The 25,102-nt window shown below is 37.4% G+C and overlaps 1 protein-coding gene across 1 annotated transcript; it reads left to right on the top strand.

Annotated features, from left to right (window-relative positions):
- Positions 1–732: 732 nt before the first annotated feature.
- On the top strand, positions 733–23,036 carry SELENOF (selenoprotein F). Its single transcript, XM_031057861.1, has 5 exons — positions 733–843; positions 1,650–1,817; positions 12,625–12,688; positions 20,328–20,377; positions 22,040–23,036. Exons 1-5 carry the CDS (start codon positions 733–735, stop codon positions 22,169–22,171), a joined length of 525 nt encoding a protein of 174 aa, XP_030913721.1. The 3' UTR covers positions 22,172–23,036.
- Positions 23,037–25,102: the final 2,066 nt, after the last annotated feature.

Genomic DNA, 25,102 nt, shown 5'->3' with positions numbered 1-25,102 from the left:
CCCCGCCATTGGGCGGTGCTGCCGCGGTCCCGCCCCTCGCGCGCTCCGATTGGCCCGGAGCGGGAATCGCTCCGCCTCCCCCGACGCGTTGAGCCGCCGGAGCGGGGCGATGTCCCGCCTACATGCGTCCCTTCCTGATTGGAAGGCACCGCTTGAAGTCCCGCCCAACCGCCCGACCTCGTTGGGCGCAGGCACCACAGCCTGTGGGGAAAGCACAACACTATTGGTCGGACCGGCTGTCAGTCACCGGGCTGGGGGCTGATGTGCCGGTTGGCAGTTCCCGAGAAAGGGGAAAGGGCTTTTTTTGGGGTTGTTTCCGCAATGCCGGACCAGCGTTGGGGAACGGCCGTTCCTCCAGCCCCGCTGCGAAGCACTGCTCTGAACAGCCTAAAATGTCTTTGCTCTAGAATTCCAGAGGATATTCTGGGTTAACAGTGTCTGCTAGCAGTGCCGGGGTCTGGCAGCAAGTCTGTGCTCTCCCGCATCAGGCGGTGTGTCGGTCACCCGCCATGGGGGAGGTCCTTCCGCGGCCCCCGGCGGCGCTGGCAGGGGCGCTCCGGCACCAAGATGGCGGCGGCGGCCGAGCTGGGGGCGCTGGGGCGGCGCTGGCCTGCAGCTCCTGAGACAAGGAGCGGCTGTGAGGGCGGGAAGGCGGCGTAGGACGTGTCCCGGGGCGGGAGGCGCGGGCGTCTCCTCCCGCTCCTGCGGCCGTGGCCGCCTCTTTTGCTTTCCATGTCGGAGATTGGGCTCTACTTCTTCCCGCTTCCTAAAATAGTTTGTATCGGTGCTGCCTTCTTTTTACACAGTAAATTATTTGGTGTGAAAACAAAGCAGCAGTGTAGCGTAGGTTTGGAACCAAAGCTTTGAAAGAGCAAACGCTGATGAAATGTGGCACATCACTTGCTAAGTGTCTGAAATTATCTTGGTCTGATGGGAATTTGCTCCCTGGACTGTGAGGTTTTTTTCCAATCCCAACCTGAGACATTTATTATGATTAGTGATTTATTGTTTCAGGAAAATATGGTAGTTAAGATATTAAAATTGAGTAAAAATATTAGGGATAGACACTTTCTTCTCTTTATTTTTTCTTTTACCTCTCTGTACTTTTATTCTCAAGGTGTTTTGAGCTTCCTATGTAAGCAAGACTGCTTGAGTGAGGAATTATCATGTAATGGAGCCTTTACTTGCTTTCATACACTGTTAAGTGTTTTGGTTGGTCCTTTCTCACACACATAACCCAAAATGAAATCCTCAGGAGAGCATTGGCCTTGCATTCATGGATTGTTTAGGGATCTGCTGGGCAAAGATGTCAGGAGAGAGGCTGCTGGCAGCAAAGTGACAATGCCAGCAGCCCTGTCATTGCTCCAAGGGGAGCAGATGCAGCAGTGACAGTGAAGAGAAAAGATGAGAGAAAAACATCAAAGGGGTGGATAGCAAGGTGCAAGAAAATGGTTTTAGTTACTACCATCATTAATTTAATAAGTGAGCCATAATTAATATGTAGCTCCAGCAGAGTTTGGAATGCTCCTTCTAGACGTTTTATACTACTGTGTCAAGAGACTAACTCATCCTTTCTAATCATTGCAGCATTTAAAACCATCTTTTTAGAAAATAATTAATACTAAGTGCAACCTTGTATTGACTTTCAGGTAAGTGTTTATGGAGCACAGTTGTCATCAGAAGCTTGCAGAGAGCTGGGCTTCTCCAGTAACTTGCTGTGCAGTTCTTGCAACCTTCTTGGGCAGTTCAGTCTGAATCAGTTGGATCCATTCTGCAGGGACTGCTGCCAGGAAGAGGCTCAGCTGGAAACTAGAAAGGTGAGTTTTGGACCATATCCCTTGTGGAATAATTTAACATGTCATGTTTATGAAACTTTTCATTTTAAAAAGTACATGAGAACCTGGGTTATCATCTCAAGAGGAAAATGCAGCAGTTACTCCTAGCCCAATACACATCTACAGCGTCTGGATTTGCAGACTTGCCATACTGCTGTGAAATAATGTCCCTGTCCCAACAGGGCAGTCTTTGGTTCTTTCTCTTTTCTTCCTTCTCTGGTGTGACATGAGCATAGTTGGGAGCTATATCCAGCTTCTTTTCAAAGGAACATCCATGGGATTGGAAGAGGGCAGAAGAGGAGGATAAGGAGAGAGGGTCTTGGTGACAGCTCCTCCTTGGTCACTGACCCATAGCACCATGGCCAGGATAGCTGAGATCAGTCCCAGGCTACAAAGGGCTGCTGCAGCCTCCAGCCAGTTCCTGGAGTGGCACAAACCTGATAGGAACAGGACTGCCCAATTCCATCCTGCAGCAGAACAGCTGGATGTTTTGAGAATATATCCAGATATATCCAGAACAGCTGGATATTTTGGAAATGATCTCTCTAAGAGCTCATGCTGTGCTTCAGTCTGTTTAAGGCAAAACCTTTTCTTTATCTATAGTAAATAAATATCTGTGATCCTTAAGGTATGTTACCAGTGAAGAATTTTTAGAGTTCTTGAAAAAAATACATGTTTTCTAAAATGTGGTAATTTGAGAGTGTTCTAGAATATAGTGAAGGCAAATTAATCATCAAGAAAGTAGAGGTTTCAAGGATGAGAGGTGCTGAAATTATTTTTAATGGCTAGGAGATAGGGAAATAATTGACATAATGAAATTAATGAGCAAATCTAGCAGGTTTTTCCTGTCAATTAAATTCAGCCTAATATTTAAAAAAGAAAGTCTGCCTTTAATTTTTAATAAAACCACTGATTACAGTGTTAGGTAAAATATATTAAGTATCAAGAAGCATATGTTTGAGATTGGCAGAGAATCCATAGTTTAATTAGTAGCTTCCTAATATTGACACACTTTAAGTTGTAAATTTTATGCATTAACAAAGTAATATTTCAATATAATCCTTCTGGGACTTGATATGTAAGGCTTTTTCTTTGCTAAATATATGAACCTGGTAAAGGAAAGTTTGTCTCTGGGAAAGCTCTAGTTCTTTTACATGTGTATACATATATATATATATGCACATATCTATACATATGCAAAGACAAAACCTGAGGTTTCAGAATGAAGTCTAAGGAAATGTACTGACAGGGAGTAGCAGGACAGAAAGGGTCTCCAGCATGCTCAGTAACAGCTGTGCTGGCAGCAGCAGTGAGGCTTTGTGTCCTCATGTAAAGAGAGGATGCTTTCATTTGCTCAGGTAATATTCTTAGAGTTTTGCCTCTGTGCATAACATGTAGCACAAGAACTTCTGGAGCAGGACAATTTCTGTTGTCATTTGACAGGAAAATAAGCTAGAGGAACTATGTTGCATTTCTGTCAATGTAACTTCTGAGAAAAATGTCTTAATTTATCAATACATACTTAAGGATGTAAGTTAGTTTGTACTGTGAACATTGTATTAATAAAATTTGGATCAAATAACAGAAACTAAATTAATAGAGAGTCTTCTTAATTTCCCGAATCAGACCTAGATTTCATTGTGTGGATAATTACACTTTCTGTGGAAGGATAAGCAAATGCCATTTTGTGATCAGGACTTCACATTGTAAACATTATTAGTCTGAAATTTTTTTTATTTTAGTCATGATCAATGAAGTAAAATAAATAGCACAGAGCTGGACAGGGTCTCAATGGTGTTTGATAAATACCTTCATAGTGGAGCAGATTTCCTAGTATATTCACAGGAAGCAAGAAATTGTATCTTTTAAGGTTTTTTTTCAAATCTATTTGTGTTTTACCAGTTTCGTTTTCTTGGGGCTGGGCTTTGTAGTAAATGTGAACAATGTAGATTTTGATTATTACTTTATTTTCCTTATTTCTGTGATATTTCTGAAGAAATGTAATACAAATGATATCTGTGATTTGGAGCTAATATGGTAAGCATCAGCTTGAAGTATGGGAGTGATTATGATAGTATTTTCCTACATTTTCATAGCTGAGTTTGAATGCAGGCTTTCCATATTGTGTGCGTGAATGGAAATATTGGATTGTTCTAGCATTATGATTTCTTATAGCATCATTTCTAATTTTATTATGAATGCTGTTTCAGAAAGTGAAAAATTTTTATACTGGTACTACTGCTTAGAAATACATATTTCAGATTTGGCAATTGTTTGGAGGTTTTACATTTTTTTAAAAACTCATACTCAGTAATTTCTCTTGAAGACTAGCCAGTGGAAAATTAGTGTTTGGAGACTGTTAATATTATCTTAACCGACTGTATTCAGAATCATCACATTTTGAATTGACTTGTGTTTTTACATAGTGCTTGTTGTAACAGATGTCTGTAATTGAGCTTGAGATTTTACTCTTACATAAAAGTTAACAATATAATTTTTAGTAGCTTCTTGCTAAACAAGAATTTTCATGCTGGCTATGCAGACTATGAAAACTGAATGCTGTCTTTTGCTGTAGTTTTTCCTTTTCCCTGTTTTTTTTTTCCCTCTTACCACAGAAATCTTCTTTCTAATGACAATTTGATAGTAAAGAGCGAATGAATATTGAAAGGTCTTAAAGGCTTTTTTTCCTACCCTCTTGCTTGTAGAATTTTTCATCTTACTCTGAGACTCTGCACATCAGTGTAAGATATTTGACTTTGTGACTGGCAGCCTGGCATGTTGCTGAGCTCCAAGCAGGAGTGCTCTGGGCTTTGCTGGGGCTGTAACTCCGTGCTCCAGGCACCTCTGCTTCCCCAGAGGTGGCACAGCACCTTGGCTGTCTGCAGCAAACAGCCTTGGCAGCTGCTGGAGTTCCAGGACATGCCTCAGGATTTTAATTTTACTGTCTTTGCAGCCATGTGGCAAATATTAGAAACAGGAAAAGCAAGAGTTAGTTTATTGCATGACTTGTGCCCGAGTTCTAAATGAGAATTTAAAGTTAAAGGTAATAGCACATCTATCTGAGAAATTTTACATAATTGCTGCTTTTCACAAATGGTCTGTGAAATATCCTCAGGCCTAAAAATATTTCATGCTGCATAGTATCAGTGCAACCTCAAATGAGATGTTTACAGATTTGAACTGTTTCATAGCCTTGAAAGAAGTGTATTTATTAATCCTGCTCATTATTGGTCCAATAGTTTGTGAATTGACATTGTGGAAAATAGCTGTGAGATATTCTTGTTACACAAAATTTGTCTTGCTCTGAACTTCTGCTGACACCTGTCCAGTCAAATATTTTAATTACTTCATAATTGGACTGTGGATAAAATGAAAATTGTTTTGGTTATTTTCTCCTCCTCTAGAGATTTTGTATGCAGTCTGACACTAATTCAGAAGCCAGCTTAAACAGTATTGCTTTAGACAGCTGCAAGTTTTAAGCCTCAGTCTGTCAGATGCAGAGTGCTGCTGGTGTGTAAAACAGAGAAGGATGAAATGGAGGTGAAGCTAACTGTGCGTGAAATTGTAGTAGCAGGAGAGATTGTCCATATTTTGCAGTAGCTGAAAATAGCTGCACTCCATCTGCAGCTTCACATAGGCTGTGTGATCATTTCAGACATAGCTATAAGCATATTCCATTAATTGTATATTATAATCTTAGATTTATCTCAATAATATATGCGTGTCAAAATCCAAATTGATTTTAAAAATCAACTCTGTGATAAAATTTGCAATACATTAAATTTTATAGTTGCATTGTGCAGGATTGCTACAACCCATAAAAGTTACCAATATATCTAAATGGAGCTTTGAAAAATATATTTTGCTCACCAATATGTGTTGAATGTCAACATTTTAAAATTCTACTGTCAAGTATTTGTCATATTGTATTGTTAAAGTGTTTGGTGACTTAGAAAACATGATACCAGGTGTAATGACTAGGTGCTTCTTCTATTAAAAAAACCCAACAAAACAAATTGAAAGCTTTCTTAAAACTCCACCCTTTTACATGTGTAGAATTCTTAAATGTACTCTCATGAATTATAAGGAGGAATAAAGTGACGTTCTTGTTCAGATTTACTTTTTAAAACTCAAAAAATAGTTTACAAAACTCACAATAATTGCTGGAAATAGAATAACTTGAAGTGCTTTTAATGCTCCTGGTTACTTCTGTGTGACCCAATTTACATTCATTTTTCAGTTTGTTTTTTTTTCTTTTCATTACACTAATTAGAGTGCTACACTCAAATTGCTGTTGACTGCTCTCTTGTTCTGCCAGAGGCTCTTAACATGAATAGGTCTACTGTCATTGGAACTTCTGGTTTTCAATTCGATGGTTAAAAACAGAGAACTGCTTAGAATTCATTGGCACCTCAGAGATGTAAAGTAAGTTATATCAATACTTAGAGAAATTAATTAGAATTTTAGTTTACTTCTAGCTGTTTCTCAAAACCCACAGCTTTTTCTGTCTTTTTGATGTGTCCTGTAAAGTCTCTTCGATACTTTGTAAAAAATCAAATTGTGTTTTTACCTAACTGTAAACTGTAACTTCCTTATTTCTAACATGTTAAACAAAAATGGTTTAAATTCATTGGTTTTCTAGTGAATGTGACTTCAACAATAGTGTGATCCAATGACAGCATATTTTATTTAACATTCAAGTAAATAATCAGAACTCTGTAATTAAGACTAATATGTTGTATGATCTCCTTTCAAAGTTTGCTTTTAACTAAGTGTCCCAAACAGTTCATACAGGAATGATTTTATGGACTCTATTGATAGGGAGGTTAGGGGCCCTATTGATAGAGAGGTTAGGGGATCTGAGATGACACTGTTCTCTCTAACTGAGAAAGTCTCTTACCAGTACTGTTGCTTCAAAATATTACCCACAACCATTCCTTGTATTAAAAGTGTGCTACAGTGGATGTCCTTCTCAAGAACTTTACCATGTACACCCTTTCCCTTCCCTCTGTACATGATGTTATTGGCAATGAAAATTAATGTTGACAAGAAGTAGTCCTAGATAAGGGTAGTGCAGCTAACTAGTCAATGCCTAAGACAGAAATTTACTGCCTTTTGTTTGGTTCAGATTCACCAAGTGTTCATCTCTGTCAGATAAACTAAGATAAAATGCATTATCTGTCTGTAATAGGGTAAGCCTTACCCATGGAACAGCTCTATCTGATCTTATCAGTGAAAAAAACGTTGGGGAAACTTTAAATGTGAATTTGCTAAATGTGAGTTTCAGTTGTTGATGTGCATCAACAACTGAATGTGCTGGTCAATGGAATAGCTTTAGCTAATTAAGGCTGACCTTCATCTAGATAAAGCACTGGCATTTGACTCTACATTTGTTGAAGAAACTTCAAAAAAGTAAAAGTCTCAAAATTAATGAAATGTGTAAGGTCAAATAAATATCTCATTAAATGTGTTCTCAGTGTTTTCTTTGCAACTCTAAGATGCTTTATTTTTTAACAAAAGCACAGACTGGAGAATAACAGAGATGTTCAGGGATTCTACTTGTAGAGGTAAGTAGGTGCTTAGATAGAATCAGATGGTATAGTCCAGAATTGAAACCTGACCTGTTAACTTGCTGTCTGTACTCTTTCACTTGCATCATTCTGACTGGGTCCAAGTGAGAGACAGCAAATAGGAGCCCTGTTTCTGCCACCCTTCTCTATTCCACTCAGACTGCGTATTCACACCACCTAAGCCAAGTGACATCTCTAGAGATCTAAAGTTGGTGGTTGCTCAGCTTCTCCATTTTCTCTCTCACCCTTGTGCCAGATCTCTTGCTCACATGAACTTACACCAGACATTGCAGAGACCAAAGTTAATAAAAACAAGCTGCCAGGAGCAGAAGCTGGTTTAGAACTTTTTGGTGGTTACTGGATTTAAACAGCACAAATGTTTATAGAATCATGCAAGGAGGGTATCATTAAACACCAAAAGTAGTGGTGAATGACACACTTCCTAAATGCTGAAGAATGGAATAGTAATGCACAACTATATTTTGTATGTACGGAATAAAAAGTCTCCTTTGAGTCTTCTACTCAAAGCAGAACTCAAAGTTCTGAGGATCTCCAAGAATGCAGATTGTACAGTCTTCTTAGTAAATTCCTCAGTGCCTAAACACCGTCATTGTGACTTTGTTTCACCCTTACACTCAGTTGGAATTTCCTTCCCCACAAATAAATGAGAGCTTAGATTCTGCTCAGCTTTGGTCAGAGCAATTTGCCTGCAATACATATCACTAATCACAGGAGTAGCACTGATTCACATAACTGGTTTTTGACTGTTAGACTCTGTTTCCACACTCTTATTTAGAGTTAGCCATATCCCTTCACAAGATAATGAGCTGTCAGTGGTGGAAGTTGCTTTGATGCTAAATTTACTGATGACATCAGTTCAGAATGACGTGTGTGTGTGTAGCAATGACTTTCTTGGCTTGCTGTATTATAGAGCAGTAATTCATAATGTTCCTGGCAGTGAGGCTTTCTGACTGCTCCCTGTTAACCCACAGATTCTTACTCATGTTCTGCCTCCAGGAAAAGGAAAGACAAAAGGGATTTTGAAAACCTTGAGCTGTCCATATAAGTGCATTCTCTTCCACAGAAAATATTTTGTAGTTTGTATGTCAGTGTATATTCTTTTGAAGGGTTCTAGTTTAGAAGACTAGTTTTCTAGTAAAAGTCACAAATTAACTGCTAGTTAGAAGAGTTTAGGAAAAAAACAAAAGAAACTTTAAATAAAATCTATTTTTGTTGTAAATTTCTAGGAAGAACAAATACTAATTAACCTGGTTTGCTTTCTGTGTGTGTGGATGGAACACAGTAAAAATTAAGTTGCATGCTTTCATAAGAGATAATTTACCCTATTTTTCAACAGTACCATTTTGCATAAACTAAGGAACTTTGGCCATTAATAACAATAACATCCATATTTTTGCTGAAATTTTTTGAAGTCAATAGGAGATGAGGAGCTGTCTTCTGCAGACCTGCTTGTATCATAATATTAAATTAGAATTGCAGTGAATTTCATAAAAACAGTGTTACACTGGAGAGTTGTTACTAAAGATTTAATGGAAGATAGTATTTTACCTGAGGCAAGTGAAAATTCTAGAGGTTTAGCTGTAATCATAAGTTTGCTTTTCTGCTTATTCTCAGAACTTAACTATATTTTTGAACCTGATATTAGGAGAGGACAGTATGCACATACTGGAGAGAATCCAGGTAGCATAAAGTAGCTGTTGTCCCTTTTGTGGCTGTGCCTTAACATCCTGTTTCATTTCATGTTTTAAGACTGGTACTGTCAGCTGATTACAAACAGCTGTACAAATCCAGCCTGAGTGACACTTTGTAACCTGTGTCAGACAGGGTCACCTCGAATTAATAATTAGAAGAAAGCAGTGTGCAAAATATAAATGTCATAGAAGTAAAATTAGGTATAACTTGCTGTATTTTATTTAACTTTTTTGTCACCTTTGATTTAACAATTTTATTATAATCAAGAGCAATCTCTGTTCAATACCATTTTTTGCAGTTCAGTTTCGTCTGAACTCCTGTTTGGGTGTAAACATTAATGGTTATGTAGCAGAAATGTCACTTTTCTTCTGGAGTCTTCACCGTGAGTAACTGTGATAACAATACCATATCAGTGTAGAAATGAGGCACTGCTGGAACTGTGTCTTGCAGAAATTGCTTCAATTCTCTTCCTAATAGCAAGTAAAATTTTTTTTATGTAAGTTAAAGTCCCTTATTTTTACAATGCATACCTTTAACTAGCACAATCCTTAGGCAGAAAGGTGTTATTCTGATGTAATTAGCACTCTCCTTCATAATTAAAGCAGACATGACCAATAATGTGGTTTGTCTCTTTCCATTTGTGCAGAGCCATCCTGATTGCGTCAGTATGAACCGTTACAAAAGTTTCAGATGCTTTCCAAAAACTTTTGATATAAACTGAACTCAGATTGAAATTTTGAAAAAAATGAGGGAAAAGTTCAAATATTGTCACAATAACTTTAGAAAACATGCTATTAGAATGTTATAAAAAAGCTAAGTTCTTTTTATAAATGCAGACATGAATCAGCACTTGTTTTGGATTTTAACATGGACACCAGTAATAGTTCAGAACGGCTTTATTTCATTGCTTCTAGTACTAGGCTCACTTTCATGAGCACTAAAACAAGTGAAGCATTACTTTAAAATGAACTAACTCATGAGTTAAGCATTGTGTAATGAACTGACTCGAGATGTTTGTGCCTCCATATGATACATGTCATTCTTATTAATACTTGAACACAGTGACTCTCTTCACAAGGAAATTTGGAGAACATCTGCTCTGGACACAATGAGATGGTAGATATTAACAACTAGGCCTTTGTGGTGGGCTAAGTGATGCAAATAAACCTGGGTTTTTTGCAAAAGACACCTTTGTTTAGAGTTATAAATGAAACCAGTTGATTCTTCTTTTTTTGTGGTCTAGCCATCGAGAAAGCAGCTGTTATTCCCAGCATGAATCTAAACCTTTTTGTCTGAGAACATTTGGGTTTCAATTGCGGCAGAATTACAAGCTCAAAATTTAGACATCAGTGATTGAGCTGTTTTCTTTGTTAAATTTCTATAAGATATTGGCCAGGAGTTACAAACTGGGAGTAGTGTGGTGTTACAAAATGTCTTACATATTTTAGATTTCTGCAGTGATTTTGTTCCATAAAAATTAGTGTCTGGAAGGAAAAAGACTAAAAATAATTTTCAGTAATAAGAATTCAAAGATGTTTATTTTACTGTTGTCCAAAATTTGAGTGTACTTAGCTTGTGATAGACTTACATAAAATAGTTAATTACCTAGATAGAAGGTTATTTATTCCTTTGTCTACTTCTTTATACTGACTTCTTGGTAGAAAAATGCAGATAGCTGTCAGTATCAGAGAAATCTGATTAAATGTTCAATGGATTAGTGAGTACACAAAGGAATATCTAAATCTAGGATTGCTGATAGAACTGTTGAGAGACAAGGTAAGGGAAGGTTATGAGCCCTGTGCCATGTTTCCTCCATCATTGTAATTACTTCATGTTTTAATTCCAGAGAAATTTTAATTATGCAAGCTAGTATCTGAGCTGTTTATCACTGCCTTTTTAAATTAAAACCTTGAGTTGGGTGGTGAAAAAGCTTTTAAAAAGTCTAGTATTTATGATCTCTTGAGTCTTGTTTCACAGTATTTCTGGGTTTTAACAGTCAAATCTTAGGTTTTTATCTTAAATACAATGTTTAGTTGAAAATATATCTGTAGCTAGGCAAATTTCTGAGATGCTGTTCTGAACAGATAATGCAGTATAACATTCTCTTTTCAGGTACCCGTGGAAGTAATGATTATTGATTAGTTCGTGCAAGAGAGAAGTTGTAATTTCCCTGCAAATGATTAGAGTATTTATGTTCTAATTCATAGTATTTCAGCAAATACTGAGTTGGCCCTGAATCAGAATTCGAATATTCAGAAATGAACATGTATTTTTGGCTGTCTATAATGCCTCCATGTGATAGGTGACTGAATGTTCATAAAACTGTCTTGTAGATTTCTGTTGTATCATGTGTGGTTTGCTTTTTCAAATGGGTTCATGAAAGTTAGTTTAAATTACTTGTGTTGACAGTTCATATTTTAAGTGAAGCATGAATTTATGTAATTTCAGTAAGGTTATATTTTCTATACTCAGACTTGCACATTTGTTATGAAAACATTGTCTAAAAGAACATGAAAGCAGAGGTTTTAATTGTCTATGAAAGGCAATGAATTAAAAATTTTTAAATTAAACTCATTCTGTCTGCTAATCTATAACAGTGGGGTTTAAGGCTTAGAAGGATGTGATTTGGTATACAGTATTATATATCTATAGTATATATACTATGTGTAATATAAAATGCCTTACTTTGGAATATGAAGTTCCATTTTAGTAGCTGGAAAACATGTTGTCAATTTATTTAAGATTCACCAAACTATAGAATCATTTGCATGTTGCAAAAAGAATCACAAAACAGTCTAAAAATATGACAGTATGCAAGATAATAAGGTGAACAGTTTTTATAGATACTATATAAAATTTAACTTATATTTTAAGGAGACCAAATCTGAATATCTTGCATAGCAGACAGAAGTGATTGACATCTAAGTGCAAGTATCAAAGTTAGTCCAGCCTGTACATACTACTTCACCTAAGGCCTGTTAATGTGATCTGTCCTCTTTCTCCAAACACAATGAATTAAAATCAACCAGTAGCCCAAATGGGAAATGTAAAATTACTTATCTTTATTATAAGTATTTCACTGTCCAAGTTAGGTTTAAAGTGGAAACTAAAATTTCATTTAATGAGATTTTGTTCGTATCTTTGGGAAGGAAGGAATAGTTTTCCTATTACTAGCCCATAAGTGCTGTTGTAACATGTCCAGTTGCAATTTTTTAAATGAAACTTTGCTTACACCAACAGTAGTTCTCAAATGATCATTGTTTTTGTTTTTACATTTTTAGTGTAATGAATGAAGATTATCATGTATCCTGAGTGAATGCGTCAGTTGTTGCATAATCAGAGACAGGTCTGGAACTGTGATTCTGTCTAGGATCTTACTTGTAATTAGCATCAACAGAGTATCATATTGTCGCCTCAGACAAAAACAGTTCAACAGATAAGACACTATAAATAAACTAGTAATTTAAACTACTTTTGTCATTAACAGCTTCTGTTTATTATTACAGCTTTATGCAGGAGCTGTCCTAGAAGTATGTGGATGAAAATTGGGAAGGTTCCCTCAAGTCCAGGGTAAGTAAAGCCACTAGTATTCCTTCAAATATGAAATACTGTCACAACTGAATGACAAAAGTACTTTTAAGTATATTACAAGTAGTCATAAATTCAGTATATTATATCAGTAAAGTTGCATTGACCTGAAACTCATAGAACCAGTCTCCAGTAATTGCTAGATGAAATTACATTGTACACTTATGGAACAATTTTATTTTCACAGATCCTGCCATATAATTGTTATATCAGTGGATAATGACAGTCAGCTATCAGGAATAGAATACAGTAGAGCAAAATGAAAGTCAGTACCGTCAGTGTCTGGTGGGAGGAAGCTGCAGGGAAAAAATCTGTGAGAAATTTCAAACTGGACTTTTCTTATAAATTAGGGAAGAGCTTAGGTGATAGCAGTACTATGGTTTATTTTGGTTTTTTTTCCTGAAATGAGGACCCTAATACTGTACTTTGGACATAGTTGGACATAAGTACTAATTTAGCTTTAGAATTTAAAATTGCACAAGCAGCATGTCTCCATCTACTGTGGGAAGTATTGATACCTCCCTGTTTGAAAGCTGGCTGACAAAGTGGGGGAAAAAAGTTTTTAAAAGAGGTTACAATTTACGTAAGTTGTACTGCATTATATCCTTTCCTGTCACCTCTGCCCACACAGCTGAGTTGAATGACAAGGCCAGAGGAAAGCTTTTTTCTCTTTTCCACTGTATAAAATGTCCAAACGAGAATTCTTTAAATGACTTGTCATACTGAGGGGCGTGAGGAGATAACTTTGTTAGCGCAGGAGTCCATATTATTTCCATGGACATTCAAATTTAGCAAACATAAAAACATTCTCTGCTGTTGTTGCCCATTCACTCAGCTGCTTTATGGTTCTGGATTTGTGACATGAAATTGCTCATTTGAGCCATAGGTTTGAAGAAGAAGGTTAAGCTGTTAGCCTGACTCCAGCCTGCATTGTGTGCTCAGTTATCTTCACATGTAGGTCATTGAAGGGAATGGCCCTCAATTCCTGCTCTGTGAACACTTTGAAACATGTTCCAAAGACTTGGAATGGTGCAAAAGGAAAAACTTGAAAATTGTGACTAGTTGGTTTTCCCTTTCAATTCTTGGTTATCTAAACCTCCTCAAATATTTACATTCCATTTATCATATAGGTTACTTTTTAAAGTGGCTGGAAACATTTCATTGTTTTTTGAAAAGGATCTCGGTTTTGACCACCAGTTTTGATTCGCTACAGTAAGAATTAAGAAAGGACTGAGTAGTGCACTTCAATTTCTTTTTTGTGTTTTCATCACCAATTTCTGCAGCTAGTCAATCTAATCTTAACCAAATTTACAGCTAGGGTATTAGAAGAGGTTAGAAGATGGCATATGTATTAGAAGCACACTTAGAAATTTTTAAAAGCAGTAGAATATATTCTTTCAGCTGGTATTTGCCTTCACAGTAGTATTAATCTCAGAATACCCAGATTTTCTCCTTTATTTTAACTTCTAACAAACAGTATTTAATGTCTCCATCTTGAGACATTTACATTCAAGAAGTGTTTGTATTTCAGCTTTTCACTTGGACATTTACTGTGGAAGTTAGGTTGCCTTAAGGTCATGCTGCTGCTTTGGAAGCATTGTCTTTGTAGGCTTCATTCAGCTGTGTAGCCTGTCACTGACAGTGTCTCATCACAAATATCTGAATCCTTTTCCATAGCTTCTCTGAGGGTTTTGTTAGAGTTTGTTTAGATGTGTTTGGGTTTTCTCCCCAGAATATAGACAAAATGGCATTGTTAATTGCAGGACTTTGTATATATTAGAACTAGATGGATTAGTGTATGTTACTACTGTATTCTGAGATTAATAACTGTGAAGTCTTGGCCTCTAAGTCCCTGTGTAAATTGTTTTGTCACTTGGCTTAGTCCCCACGGCCTTGATGTGTCTCAGGCTAAATCTGGATTATGGTTTTTTTTTGGCTAAGGAATGAGCAGTGTTGTTTTGTTGGTTTCTTGTTGTAGCTGGATTTTTTTATTATGAGATTCACATATTAAAATAGTTAAGGATTGAAATCAGTTGAATTAATAAAGGTTTGTAAAAGTTGCACAGTTGGAAGAAGCTGTGGGTTGCTAGGTCCTCTGTCAAAGTTTCTTTCAAAATTACTGGTTATATAATCTTTAGCTATAAACAGTTCTCAGTCCACCTGTGTGCCTGAAATGTGAGAATCATTACATATGGAACATATTTGTATATAATAGGAAAGCAAAGGAGTGAGAAGTGATGATAAAAAATCTAGTCCTCAGCAAGAGGATGGAAAAGTCTGGTCTTCAGCAAGTTATCTCAGTCTTGAACTGGATGTTACTGTTTGTAGTGTCACACCAAACTACTGAATTTGGCATTTGTGAATGTGGCCATGTCTCTTAGGTTTTTCAGATAGTTTCTAGTGATAAGTCTGATAACTGACCACATTTCTGTATGCCTCCTTTAAATTCAGTTCTGAAATATTCTTACTGATAAGTTTCCCTTAAAATAAAGTGCTTTATTATAAATGCTGTACTCTAAAATTAATTCCTATATTACATATATTTTGAAATTGTTCTGCATAAAACTGTTCTTAAATATTTGTTATTTAAAAGCTCTCCATTCAAGTAGAATATTAAAAAAAAAGTGACAAGATTCATAGATGAAGCAATATCTTAATATACCAGGTAACACAACGACAGTTTTTGGTACACATCCATAAAACTGAGGCTCTGGAACACAATAATGAATGAGCTGGGTCAGTGATTAATCTTGCATATTTGTTTTAAGTTGACTTTTCAGTGGCAGCTGTGTTCTGTTCATCATGAGATAGGAGATCAGTGTTTAGACTCCCACATTCTCTCCAGTTTGTTTAAAAAACTGAATCAGACTGGGTTTTTTCATTGAACATTCCTTACATATTTCTCTCTATTCTTTTTCTTTTTTCAATAAAATTATTCTCACCTCTCCTTGTGAGTTAAGAAATGGACGTGCTCCCACCAAATCTGTTGTGGAAACAAGGTCCTTAATCCTTGCATTCATGCTGAGTGCAGCTACATTAAATCCTCTGACTTCAGAGTCAATCAGCACTATTATATCACCCAACTTCTCCAAGTGTTCAGGGAATTCTTTCAGCTACTAAAATGTAATTTCTTATGGGATTGTATTGTATGAAGTAAGATCACTTATTTCCTAGTTATTTTAATCTGCAATTCATAAGTACTCACAAAAGAAAGTTAGAAAATTATACTAACCTTAAATCTTGCACAGATAAAAGCATTACTAAAACTCTTGCTAAGAAATATGGGTACTGTAGTGGGAGACATGCATTGCTTTTTCATAATCTTTTGCAAATAGATGACATACAAATTAAAACAATACTTCCCTTGAGACTGAGAAATGTCTCTTGCCCAGCTGCTTATACAAAGTACCCTGTCTTTGGGATTTTTTGAAGTTTCTTCTTCAGGCTTGATTGGAGCTCTGTCTTGGATTCATTTCTGAAAGCACATGGTGCTTTTTATAAAATTATGGACAGCTGCATTGTAACTTAAGAGGCTATCACTAGTAGTTATTGATGTGCCATATGAATTCTTAAATTTAAATTTTTATCTCAAACTGAGGCCCCCAAAAGGTACAGAGCTAAAGTCATTAAAATGTAAATAAGTGCTTGTTGCGTGCTGTAGTTCAGTCTTTTTGCTCAACTTTTATGGTAACTTTGGAAGCAGACTCATACCATCTTCAAAACTGTAGAGCATGTATTTGTCCCCAAAACAAATGTCTGAGGGAAGACACTAATGCTTTTGTCTTGCCCAGTGGTTTACATCTTCATATTTCTAGCAAATATTGCCAATTGTCTTAGCAATGCTCTACTATTGGTGGCATTATTAAATGTTGGAATTTCCTGTCTTCATAAAATGTCTCTCTCTTACTCTACCTTTTGTTTTTGTTTCATTTCTTTTTCATGGATTTAACACTTGATAATTGGGAATACCCCAACAAAATGTTTTTTAATTCAAGTTCATTTCAGGTACAAAATTGTCAGGTCTGAATGGTCAAGTCCTTTGTGCCTTTTTTATGTAAAAGTTTGCAACATTATGCACAAACCTGTGTCTCCAGTAAAATTTCTTATTTTCAAACAGCTTGTGTCTAATAAGTCATGGCCAAGCAAGCAGACTGCCCTTTAGCTTATCTGAAGTAACATTACACTTGCTTTCTGTTTATTCAGCTTAACTCAGAACAACTGTTTGTTCTGCTTGGGGAGATGTTTGATGTCCATTTTGGGTCAGGAAGTTCTCTTATGCTGCACCTCAGAGAACAGTGCAGGTCTATGCATATATACAGACTTGCTCTTTTGGCCACAGTGATCCTGAGATTCCTGCAGTCTCCACTTAGGGCTCTGGGATTTAACTCCAACAAACTAGTTTTCACAGACTTTCTTATTGCACCTCTATGTTTTGTATTGAAATAAATGGACATTCTAACAATAGCAGTGAGTTCTCCCATCTGTTGTGTTCGTAGGTAAAGGCTGCTTTTAGGTCTTTAAAAGCGCTGTTCAGTGGGGGCCAGGCTTTTAATGCTCGTACACACTTGATCCTTCTCTGAGCCTGTAGCTGTAGGTGATTGTGGGGCAGTCCTGTCTGCTCTTCAGGAGCACCTCAGCGGTGCCTTCCAGCAGCAGGGCTTTGGTACTGCTCATCATTTACTGCAGCGTAAGGTGAAGTGGTTTTGCAAAGCTCTCTGTGTCTGGAGAACAGCTCTGACTCCTGCTCCAGGGTTTAATTCACCAGGATGTGGTGTCCTGGCACTGAGCTCAGGGTTCATCTTACAGAAGTCAGGGTAGAAAATGCCTCTCCTGTTCATCCACAGATAGCTTAGAGAAAGGTTTGTTTCTGTGGTGGGTAATTCCTAAAGCTGCTACAGAGAGAAGCAAATGGGGAGATAGCTTGAATAGGATTTAGTATTAAACACCAAACTACTGAATAATGGTGTATAGATGATGTGCAAGTACCATTTAGAGATAGAACCATAAGAAGCAATGTTGATGTCAGGGTATAGAGGGGAAAACTGTTGGAGCAATGTGAAGGTGGAGCATATGCACCACATCCCATGATAAGCAAGCAGTCATATGTCCCTAAATGTGCACTGTAGCTGCATCTGACTTCCTAACCTCATCATTTCAAAGGCTGCTAATTCAACTTAAGGACTGATTTTGTGGAAAGAAAAAAAAAAGTATTTGATAGGGTAATCTGTGTTTTTAATGCATGTCAGTATTTGAGTTTCTCATTTTAGCTTCCGAAATTCAGAATATACAAATTAAGTTATTTGTACATTGAGTGTTTTTCTTTGTTGCATTGCAAATTCAAGTGAGTGATGCAGAAAGTCACTATGATCAGCATTAGAAATAAATATGCCATAACAGAAACTAATTTTGTTCCAGCTGTCTAAAATTTCAGGAAAAGCATTCTGTAGTGCTTCAGCTTTCAGAAGATTTAGACATTTGACATTGATACAAGTGTGTAATAGCTACTTTTAATGTGGCAGAATGTAATGCTGCCTATAGAATACTTTCTTCTTCCACTTAATGCTGTTTCTACTTTATGTGAGCTTGTCCAGTCCAACAGTGCAGCAGGAGAACAGCCTCCCATGTCCAAATAAGCTTTCATCAAATAATCTATCACTCAAGTAACAAATCCTCACACCTGTTACAAGCTTGAAGTGCTGTAACCTGAGGTTCCTCCCAAAGGGAATTTTTTATTACAATCAAGTTCCAGAGTTCAGATTTGCTTCAGAAACTTTATCCATTTTACTATGCTCTTGTACCATTTTGCGAGTAGTCACCCACTGTACTGACTGCTTCTTACAACCTTCTTTTCATATAAAGCTCTGGAGACTGATTTCAGCTTTAGATCTAAGTTGAAGAAAAATATGAAAAAATTCCTCCAGAAACACTTCAACAGTCTGTGGACTTAACAAATAATAAGAAATGTCTTTGCTGCTTTTTTGCACATTACTTTTGATGACAACCAAGACAACATGTCACAAGGGCATGGGAAACACTGAAGCTGAAAATACATTTTTGAGTTTAAATAAGAATCAAACTGCAGTATGTGAGCAAGTACTGGTTATTTTGTGCTATTTGAAGTTGTTATATACAGCTTACAATGCCATCAGTGCATAGTCTGTAGAAGGAATAAAGACAATTTGAATGAGACAACTCATTTTCTTCAGGGGCCTGGTACATCTGGCAGCTCCATGGGCCATTAGGAGTTTTTAAACTTGTTTATATGGTGTAGCATTGGTGCAGCAAGCAGTGCATATGATTTTTATCTGTACTGGGAGCTCGGTGAAAGAGGGAAGAAAGTAAGTGCCACTGTATAACCATGCTGAGAAAGTGTTAAGGGAACTGTCTGCAGTAATGTAAAGATAGGCATAAAGATGCCAGGGGATATCTGTGCAGTTACTGAGGAAAGCACTATACTTTGTCAAGCAGTATGAAACATTAGTCCTGAGGTTGCACTCATCTCCATGCACCAGCTGGATGCACTGCAATTTCTGAGAGATTCATTGTTGTCTAACCTTGAAAAAGCAGCTTTAACATGCAGCTGGCACCCTTGTAGGAGTCAGTCTGTACTGACAGGGTTCATCCTTGGGGAGATGCTACTGACATACTCCTGGAGCATCCTGAATCCACTTAATCTCTATATAGATACTAAATTCAGCTTTTAGCATGTGAAAAGGAAGAATGAGAACTGTTATTTTCTAAATAAATTTTAAATATTTCTAGAACTCAGACATTCATTCGGGTAAAGTGTTAGGAAGTAGGGGATTATGCTCACACTTTGTCCTGAAATAATTCAGAATTATTCAGAACTTTTCAGAATTAAGGTTAGTGCAAGGCCTGGGTTGTGCTGTAGGGATGCAGGGCCTGTGCTGCTGTTAGTAGCTGCTGCCAGGTGCTGCAGGTGAGGAGCGGTGCAGCAGCAGCCCCCCTCAGACCTGCCTTCCTTCCATGCAGCTGCCTGACAGCCCATGGAGCCTTGACACCGACTGCCTTCAGCAGTGTCAAGAGAAGAGGAAATATGAGCTTCTCTTCCTGTTTTCTAGCTTGGTTTTCTTGCTGGTTTTCAACACATAATCTCAGAGATCTCTGCAAGACAAGATTGACCATCTTGTTCACCAGAATAACACCTCTGCCCACGGCTTCCTGCATGCCTGGCCCTGCAGAGCTGCAGAGTGGGGAGGATGCTGCTGAGATGGTGTCACTCTCAGCCTCCCTCCCAGAGCTGATCCTCAGCCAGACTCTGATCGCTCCAACGCTTTTCCTCACATTGCCTAGCAGCAGCATATGGGCCAGTCTGCTGAAGGCTGCCAGTTAAGTGTGCAGATCAGCTGCCTTCCACAGTTGCACTAGTGTTCAAGGAAAATCCAAACAGACAGAATTCCTCTTTGGATTACCAGCAAAAATAGGTGTTCCTTTGGCATAATAAGCTTAGTATTATTAATTTTATGAAGGTAATAAGATTTTAACATTAAAATATCTTCTAAAGCATAACTAAAAAAATTTGGGGAATACTCATTTGACATAAATCTACATTATGCAAGTAGAGAAGAATTTGATTTTCTTTCTTTTCTCCAAACTGTAGCTTTCGTCAGGAGTGATAAGCCAAAACTCTTCAGGGGGCTGCAAATCAAGGTAAGTAGTAGCCTAACTTTTTTGTTTGTGATGTAAGAAGAACTGTGTTTGGTGGAGACAGTCTTGTGGATTGTTCCCTATTTGCTGATCAAGTACTCCTTCAGTAGAGGACATATATTTGCATTGCCAGTGTGAATCTTTACAAGTTCCTGTTAGTAATGTTGATTTGTTTACTGCTCAGTAACTGTTTGGTGCTAATTCTTTGGTGGTGGTGAGGTTCTGGTTTATTTTAATGTTGTTTGGTTGATTTTAATCCAAGAAGAAATTATTATAATAGCAGATGGGAAAAGAATCTGAGGAATGTTTATATTCTGTTCTTACTTTATAGATATCTTGGATCTACTCAATTCTGTCATAGTTTCTCCTGTTTTGTTCTCCCCTAGTTTTCTTACAGAGCTGCCATACATTCATTACATTTCCATAACATTCAGTGATTCTTGGATTTTTCTTCTCCCTTTCAGAATTCCCTTGCTGTGTTCTACTGTGCTGTTTTTTCTCTATATACTTCAGACATCCAGCTTTATAAAAACGCATATACTGAATGGTGTTTCTTATGACTTGCATATATGCAAAGTTGCGTAAGCTGCACTGCCTTAAGCTCCAACAATTCTTTGGTTTCAAGATCTAATCTCAGACTTCACCTTCCTCCTAAAATCCTGTGTGAACTTCAAGTGTACTTTAAAGATGCACATCATGATTCTCACATCTTGTGCCTGCCATCTCCGTTGCCCAAATGGCACCATCTGGAATCACTTCATAGCTATGCATGGCTGCAATAAGTGATTTGTCCTCTCAGCAGCAGATTCTATGTAAAACAGATTTCCTCTGTCTGTCTCACACATTCATGTCTCCGGGTCCTCCAGTTTCTTTCAAAAGCTTTCTCTCCTTCTGTACGTCTGTTTCTTTTTTTTTTTAACTTTATAGATTTATTGAACATCAAAGCAGTCTAGACTACAATTGGTATCAAGTACTACCAGAAAAAAAAGTGCAAATGAATATGTTTATTTCACAGGACTTTGGAAAACTCGACAGCGATGCCACTAGCTTCATTAAGTAAAACCAACTAGGTTAGCTCAGCTGAGCAAAGTGGAATACTCCTGGGGAAATCTTTCCATAAACTTAAATGGTCAGAGCTTTCTGATACTGTTAAAAGCTTTTATTTGCATTACTTAATTTGGAACTTAGTGAGTTTGAGAAGCGCTGAAGAATTAGGTTACCAGCAAAGCATAGTAGGCACAGATACAACACAGCAAGAAGAATGTGATTACATTAGAAATTGATAGAACTTCAACCTGTTAGAGTGACTCAGAATTTCTAAAATGGTAAAAAGGCTGTTGATCATATGAGAAAAATCATTCATTATCAAAAATCTAGCTTTGGTAATTTAAAACAGTTGGAGTAAATACCCTCCTTCAAAGGCAGGCCAATGGCAGTGCCCCTCTGCACAGGCATTAACTGTTGTGGTGCACGAAGGAGAACAAGGAGAGGTTTCTGACACCCACCTCCTTCCCCCTTCATTTGACTTGTTCCTCCACTTTCCTCTCTGACATTAAATGCGAGTCAGAAGCCTGAACTGATGGAAATCACTTGAGAGCAGGGGCAGTGTTAGTATGGAGGATGCATTTGCCAACCAAGGTAACTGACTCTTCTTCTTTCCCCCAGTATGTGCGTGGCTCTGACCCTGTGCTGAAGCTGCTGGACGACAGTGGGAACATTGCAGAAGAACTGAGCATCCTCAAGTGGAATACAGACAGTGTGGAAGAATTTCTAAGTGAAAAATTAGAACGTCTGTAAATCATTGCTTTCTGTCCTCTTTCCTTTTCATATTTTGTCATGGTAATCTTCTCAGATGAAGTGCACTACTATTGAAGAAACATTCCAGCATCTGTATTAGTTTTAAAATATCTGTTGTGCTGTACTACATCTTGTAATTAGAAGGGAAGCTTCAGCACACATATCTGACAAGTTGACAAACAATAGCTTGTCTTAACATTATTATGTCAGCTCTTAATGCATTTATCACTAAGAAAGCTTTGTTTCAAAGTTAATTATGCAAATCTCAGTTTGTTATAATCAGGTCTATTTTTACAAATGCTCTTAAAACTGAAGAGCTTCAAATAATAGAAATGATTACCATGCTTTTTGTCTGCTGCTCTTTCTTAAGGAAGTTAGAACCAAATGCAATCTATCTCCCAAAGAAACTTGGCTACTAATGCCCTTTTTTATTTGTATTTGAACTGTCCTTTTATAGAAGCCTTGTTTACAGTGAGTACCTAATTCACAGGTTTGAAAGCTGATGGAGGAACTCATGCTCTGATACTGTGAAACATTTATTAAGTACACTTTAGTGAAGACTACATAGAAAACCTCTGAGGTGTATGAAGTCAGATGTCAGGTGTGCTTTACATCAAATGTTTTGCTTCAGAAAACATGAGCTATAACTCTTGAAAAAGCTTTCCTTCCAACTTTCAGAAGTTTATTGGAAGGTTGTTTATGAAATTAATTTAGAAACTGTTCCTTTAAAATGTGTATTTTTCTTTCTCAGTTGAAATTTATGTGAACAGGGAATACAGACAGTATGTATGGTAATGAGTCAAATCCATTAAGACTTGCTGGGTTTTTTCCACTTAGAGTCAATAAATATGGTAATCAAAAATAATGTGGTTTTTTTTTTTTTAAGTCTAATTAGCAAATAATTGTTTGCTGTAATTACTTCATGCTCACCAGATTTGGGTTGGATGGGTGTTATGCCATGACCTGAAGTGGTAACAGTTTTTGTCTTCATATATAATTTTATATCTCAAAAAATTTCTCAATAATTTACAGACTTTATTCCCAGCTTTTGAGAAGAAATCATCAGATTCATAGCAGAACAATAAACCTGGGACTGAGACCATACTGAACTACCAGAAGTAATGCCCTAAGGTTATTCTTCAGCCATCGCATTTGGAGTTTTTATTCTCAAAATATTCTTATAAACTCACAGAGATTGTGTGCAGCTGACTCTTATTCTTATGAATATGCTCCTGATCTTCCAGGTGACTCAGTGTGAAACAGCTACAATAGTGGTCACCACTGTCTTGGAGAAACATGATCTGTACATAAAAAGCACAAATCTTCGCAGTTTGTGCTGACTACCACAGCCAAACATGGATTTGTTCTTGGGACACATGATGTGTTAGTCAGCAGATCTACAGCAGAGCTACAACCAAAGCATGTGGCATGACAACCCTGTAACCTGGTAGTAAAAATATGCTGCCATCCACTGGTCTTTTAATATACTGACTACATCCAGTACTTGCCATTCCTGTGTTTGCCAACAGTTTCTGTGTTGATGATTTACCACGCTGTTTTAGCAGAATATTTTTAACCTTGTTCTCCTCTCCAGCTTTAGGTACTCTTTACCATTCCTCAGTGAGATTGTTTGCTTCATTTGATATCTATCAAATACTTCTCTTTACTTCCCTAATTTCTTTCTGCTTCCTCCTTAACATGACAGCCAGTGATTTTCTGACCTTCAGCCTCCCTTTTACTTCCAAGTTTTCCTGCCAACCCAGTACTTCACTACACAGATTTTGTCTTCCTACACCAGACCCTTCACAGCTGCTCTTACTTGTCTTTCAGAGAAGCAAGGAACTCACTCTTGTAGCAGAGATGACCTTCCCAGAGTGGAGAAGGATGACAGGCCAAAGAATTTTTCCTTCAGCATAACCGAGTTTTACAACGGAGTCCCAGTGCTGTTTCTGCAATTTCTGACCTTTTCCAGTATTGGTTCTCAAGTATTTCTATTAAGGACACTTAATAGAAGTGTCTTTTAGCCTTTCTCCCAGTTTCCTCCTAGGTTCCTGATTTGCTGATTCCTATTCCACATACTAATCTGGCCTTGGATCCATATTCCCACAATTTAAAAGCATGCTCAAGGTACATTCCTGTAATTCCCTACATACAGGGACATGTTCAGAGTTCTCCCTGATTCTGTTACTGGGCTGCTGAGCCCTGATCCTACTCAGTCTGCAGCTTTTAGCAAAAGCTAATTACCTGCACTTCCTGACCTGTTGGCTGCTCTAAAGTGTGGAATTCATCCTGTCCTGCCTTTATTCTTTCTCATTCTGTCCTTTAGATGATACTCAGGTTCTTGGCTCTACAGACCTGTTAGGAACATTTAACATTCTGGCATAAATGAGCTGGGCTTTGTGCTAAAAGAGGCAATTAGAGTGGGGAATAATTTCTTTTGGAAATTCTTAAGTTTCTATTTATTGGTGAGAGGTTTTTTCCTCCAGTCTGCAGCTGTGAAAATTCATAGAGCTCAAAAGGTTATTTTGGTTTGTGGCAATTAACCACACAGAATACAAGGTTGAAAGCTCCAGTTTAAAAGGGAAGTGATTCATTTTTACTTATAGCCATGATAAGTACCCAGTACTTCATGAAAGGCATTCACTTAGACTTATGTAAGAATTATTTAATCTTATATAATGCTCTTGTTGTGCCAAATCTTTAGAGTTAATGAAAGGACAAATAAAAGCAGCAAGCATGCATGACTGATTTGGAACATGAACTGTCCATCTACCACTCCTATCTTTTAAGAAGGAAAAAAAGCAATCTTTTTGCAGGAGAGAATATCTGTGCTTTTAAGAAAAAAGTGTGTTGTACACTCCATTTTACACATATGTATGATATGTAGAGGAACTTGAAGCATAGTGTACAAACCGCTTGGAAGGGTTTCCT

This window comes from Geospiza fortis, unplaced genomic scaffold (assembly GCF_000277835.1).
Source record: "Geospiza fortis unplaced genomic scaffold, GeoFor_1.0 scaffold403, whole genome shotgun sequence".
Classification (NCBI taxonomy): Eukaryota; Metazoa; Chordata; class Aves; order Passeriformes; family Thraupidae; genus Geospiza; species Geospiza fortis.
The sequence above is the reverse complement of the archived record's forward strand: the minus strand, read 5'-3'. Positions and strand labels throughout refer to the sequence as shown.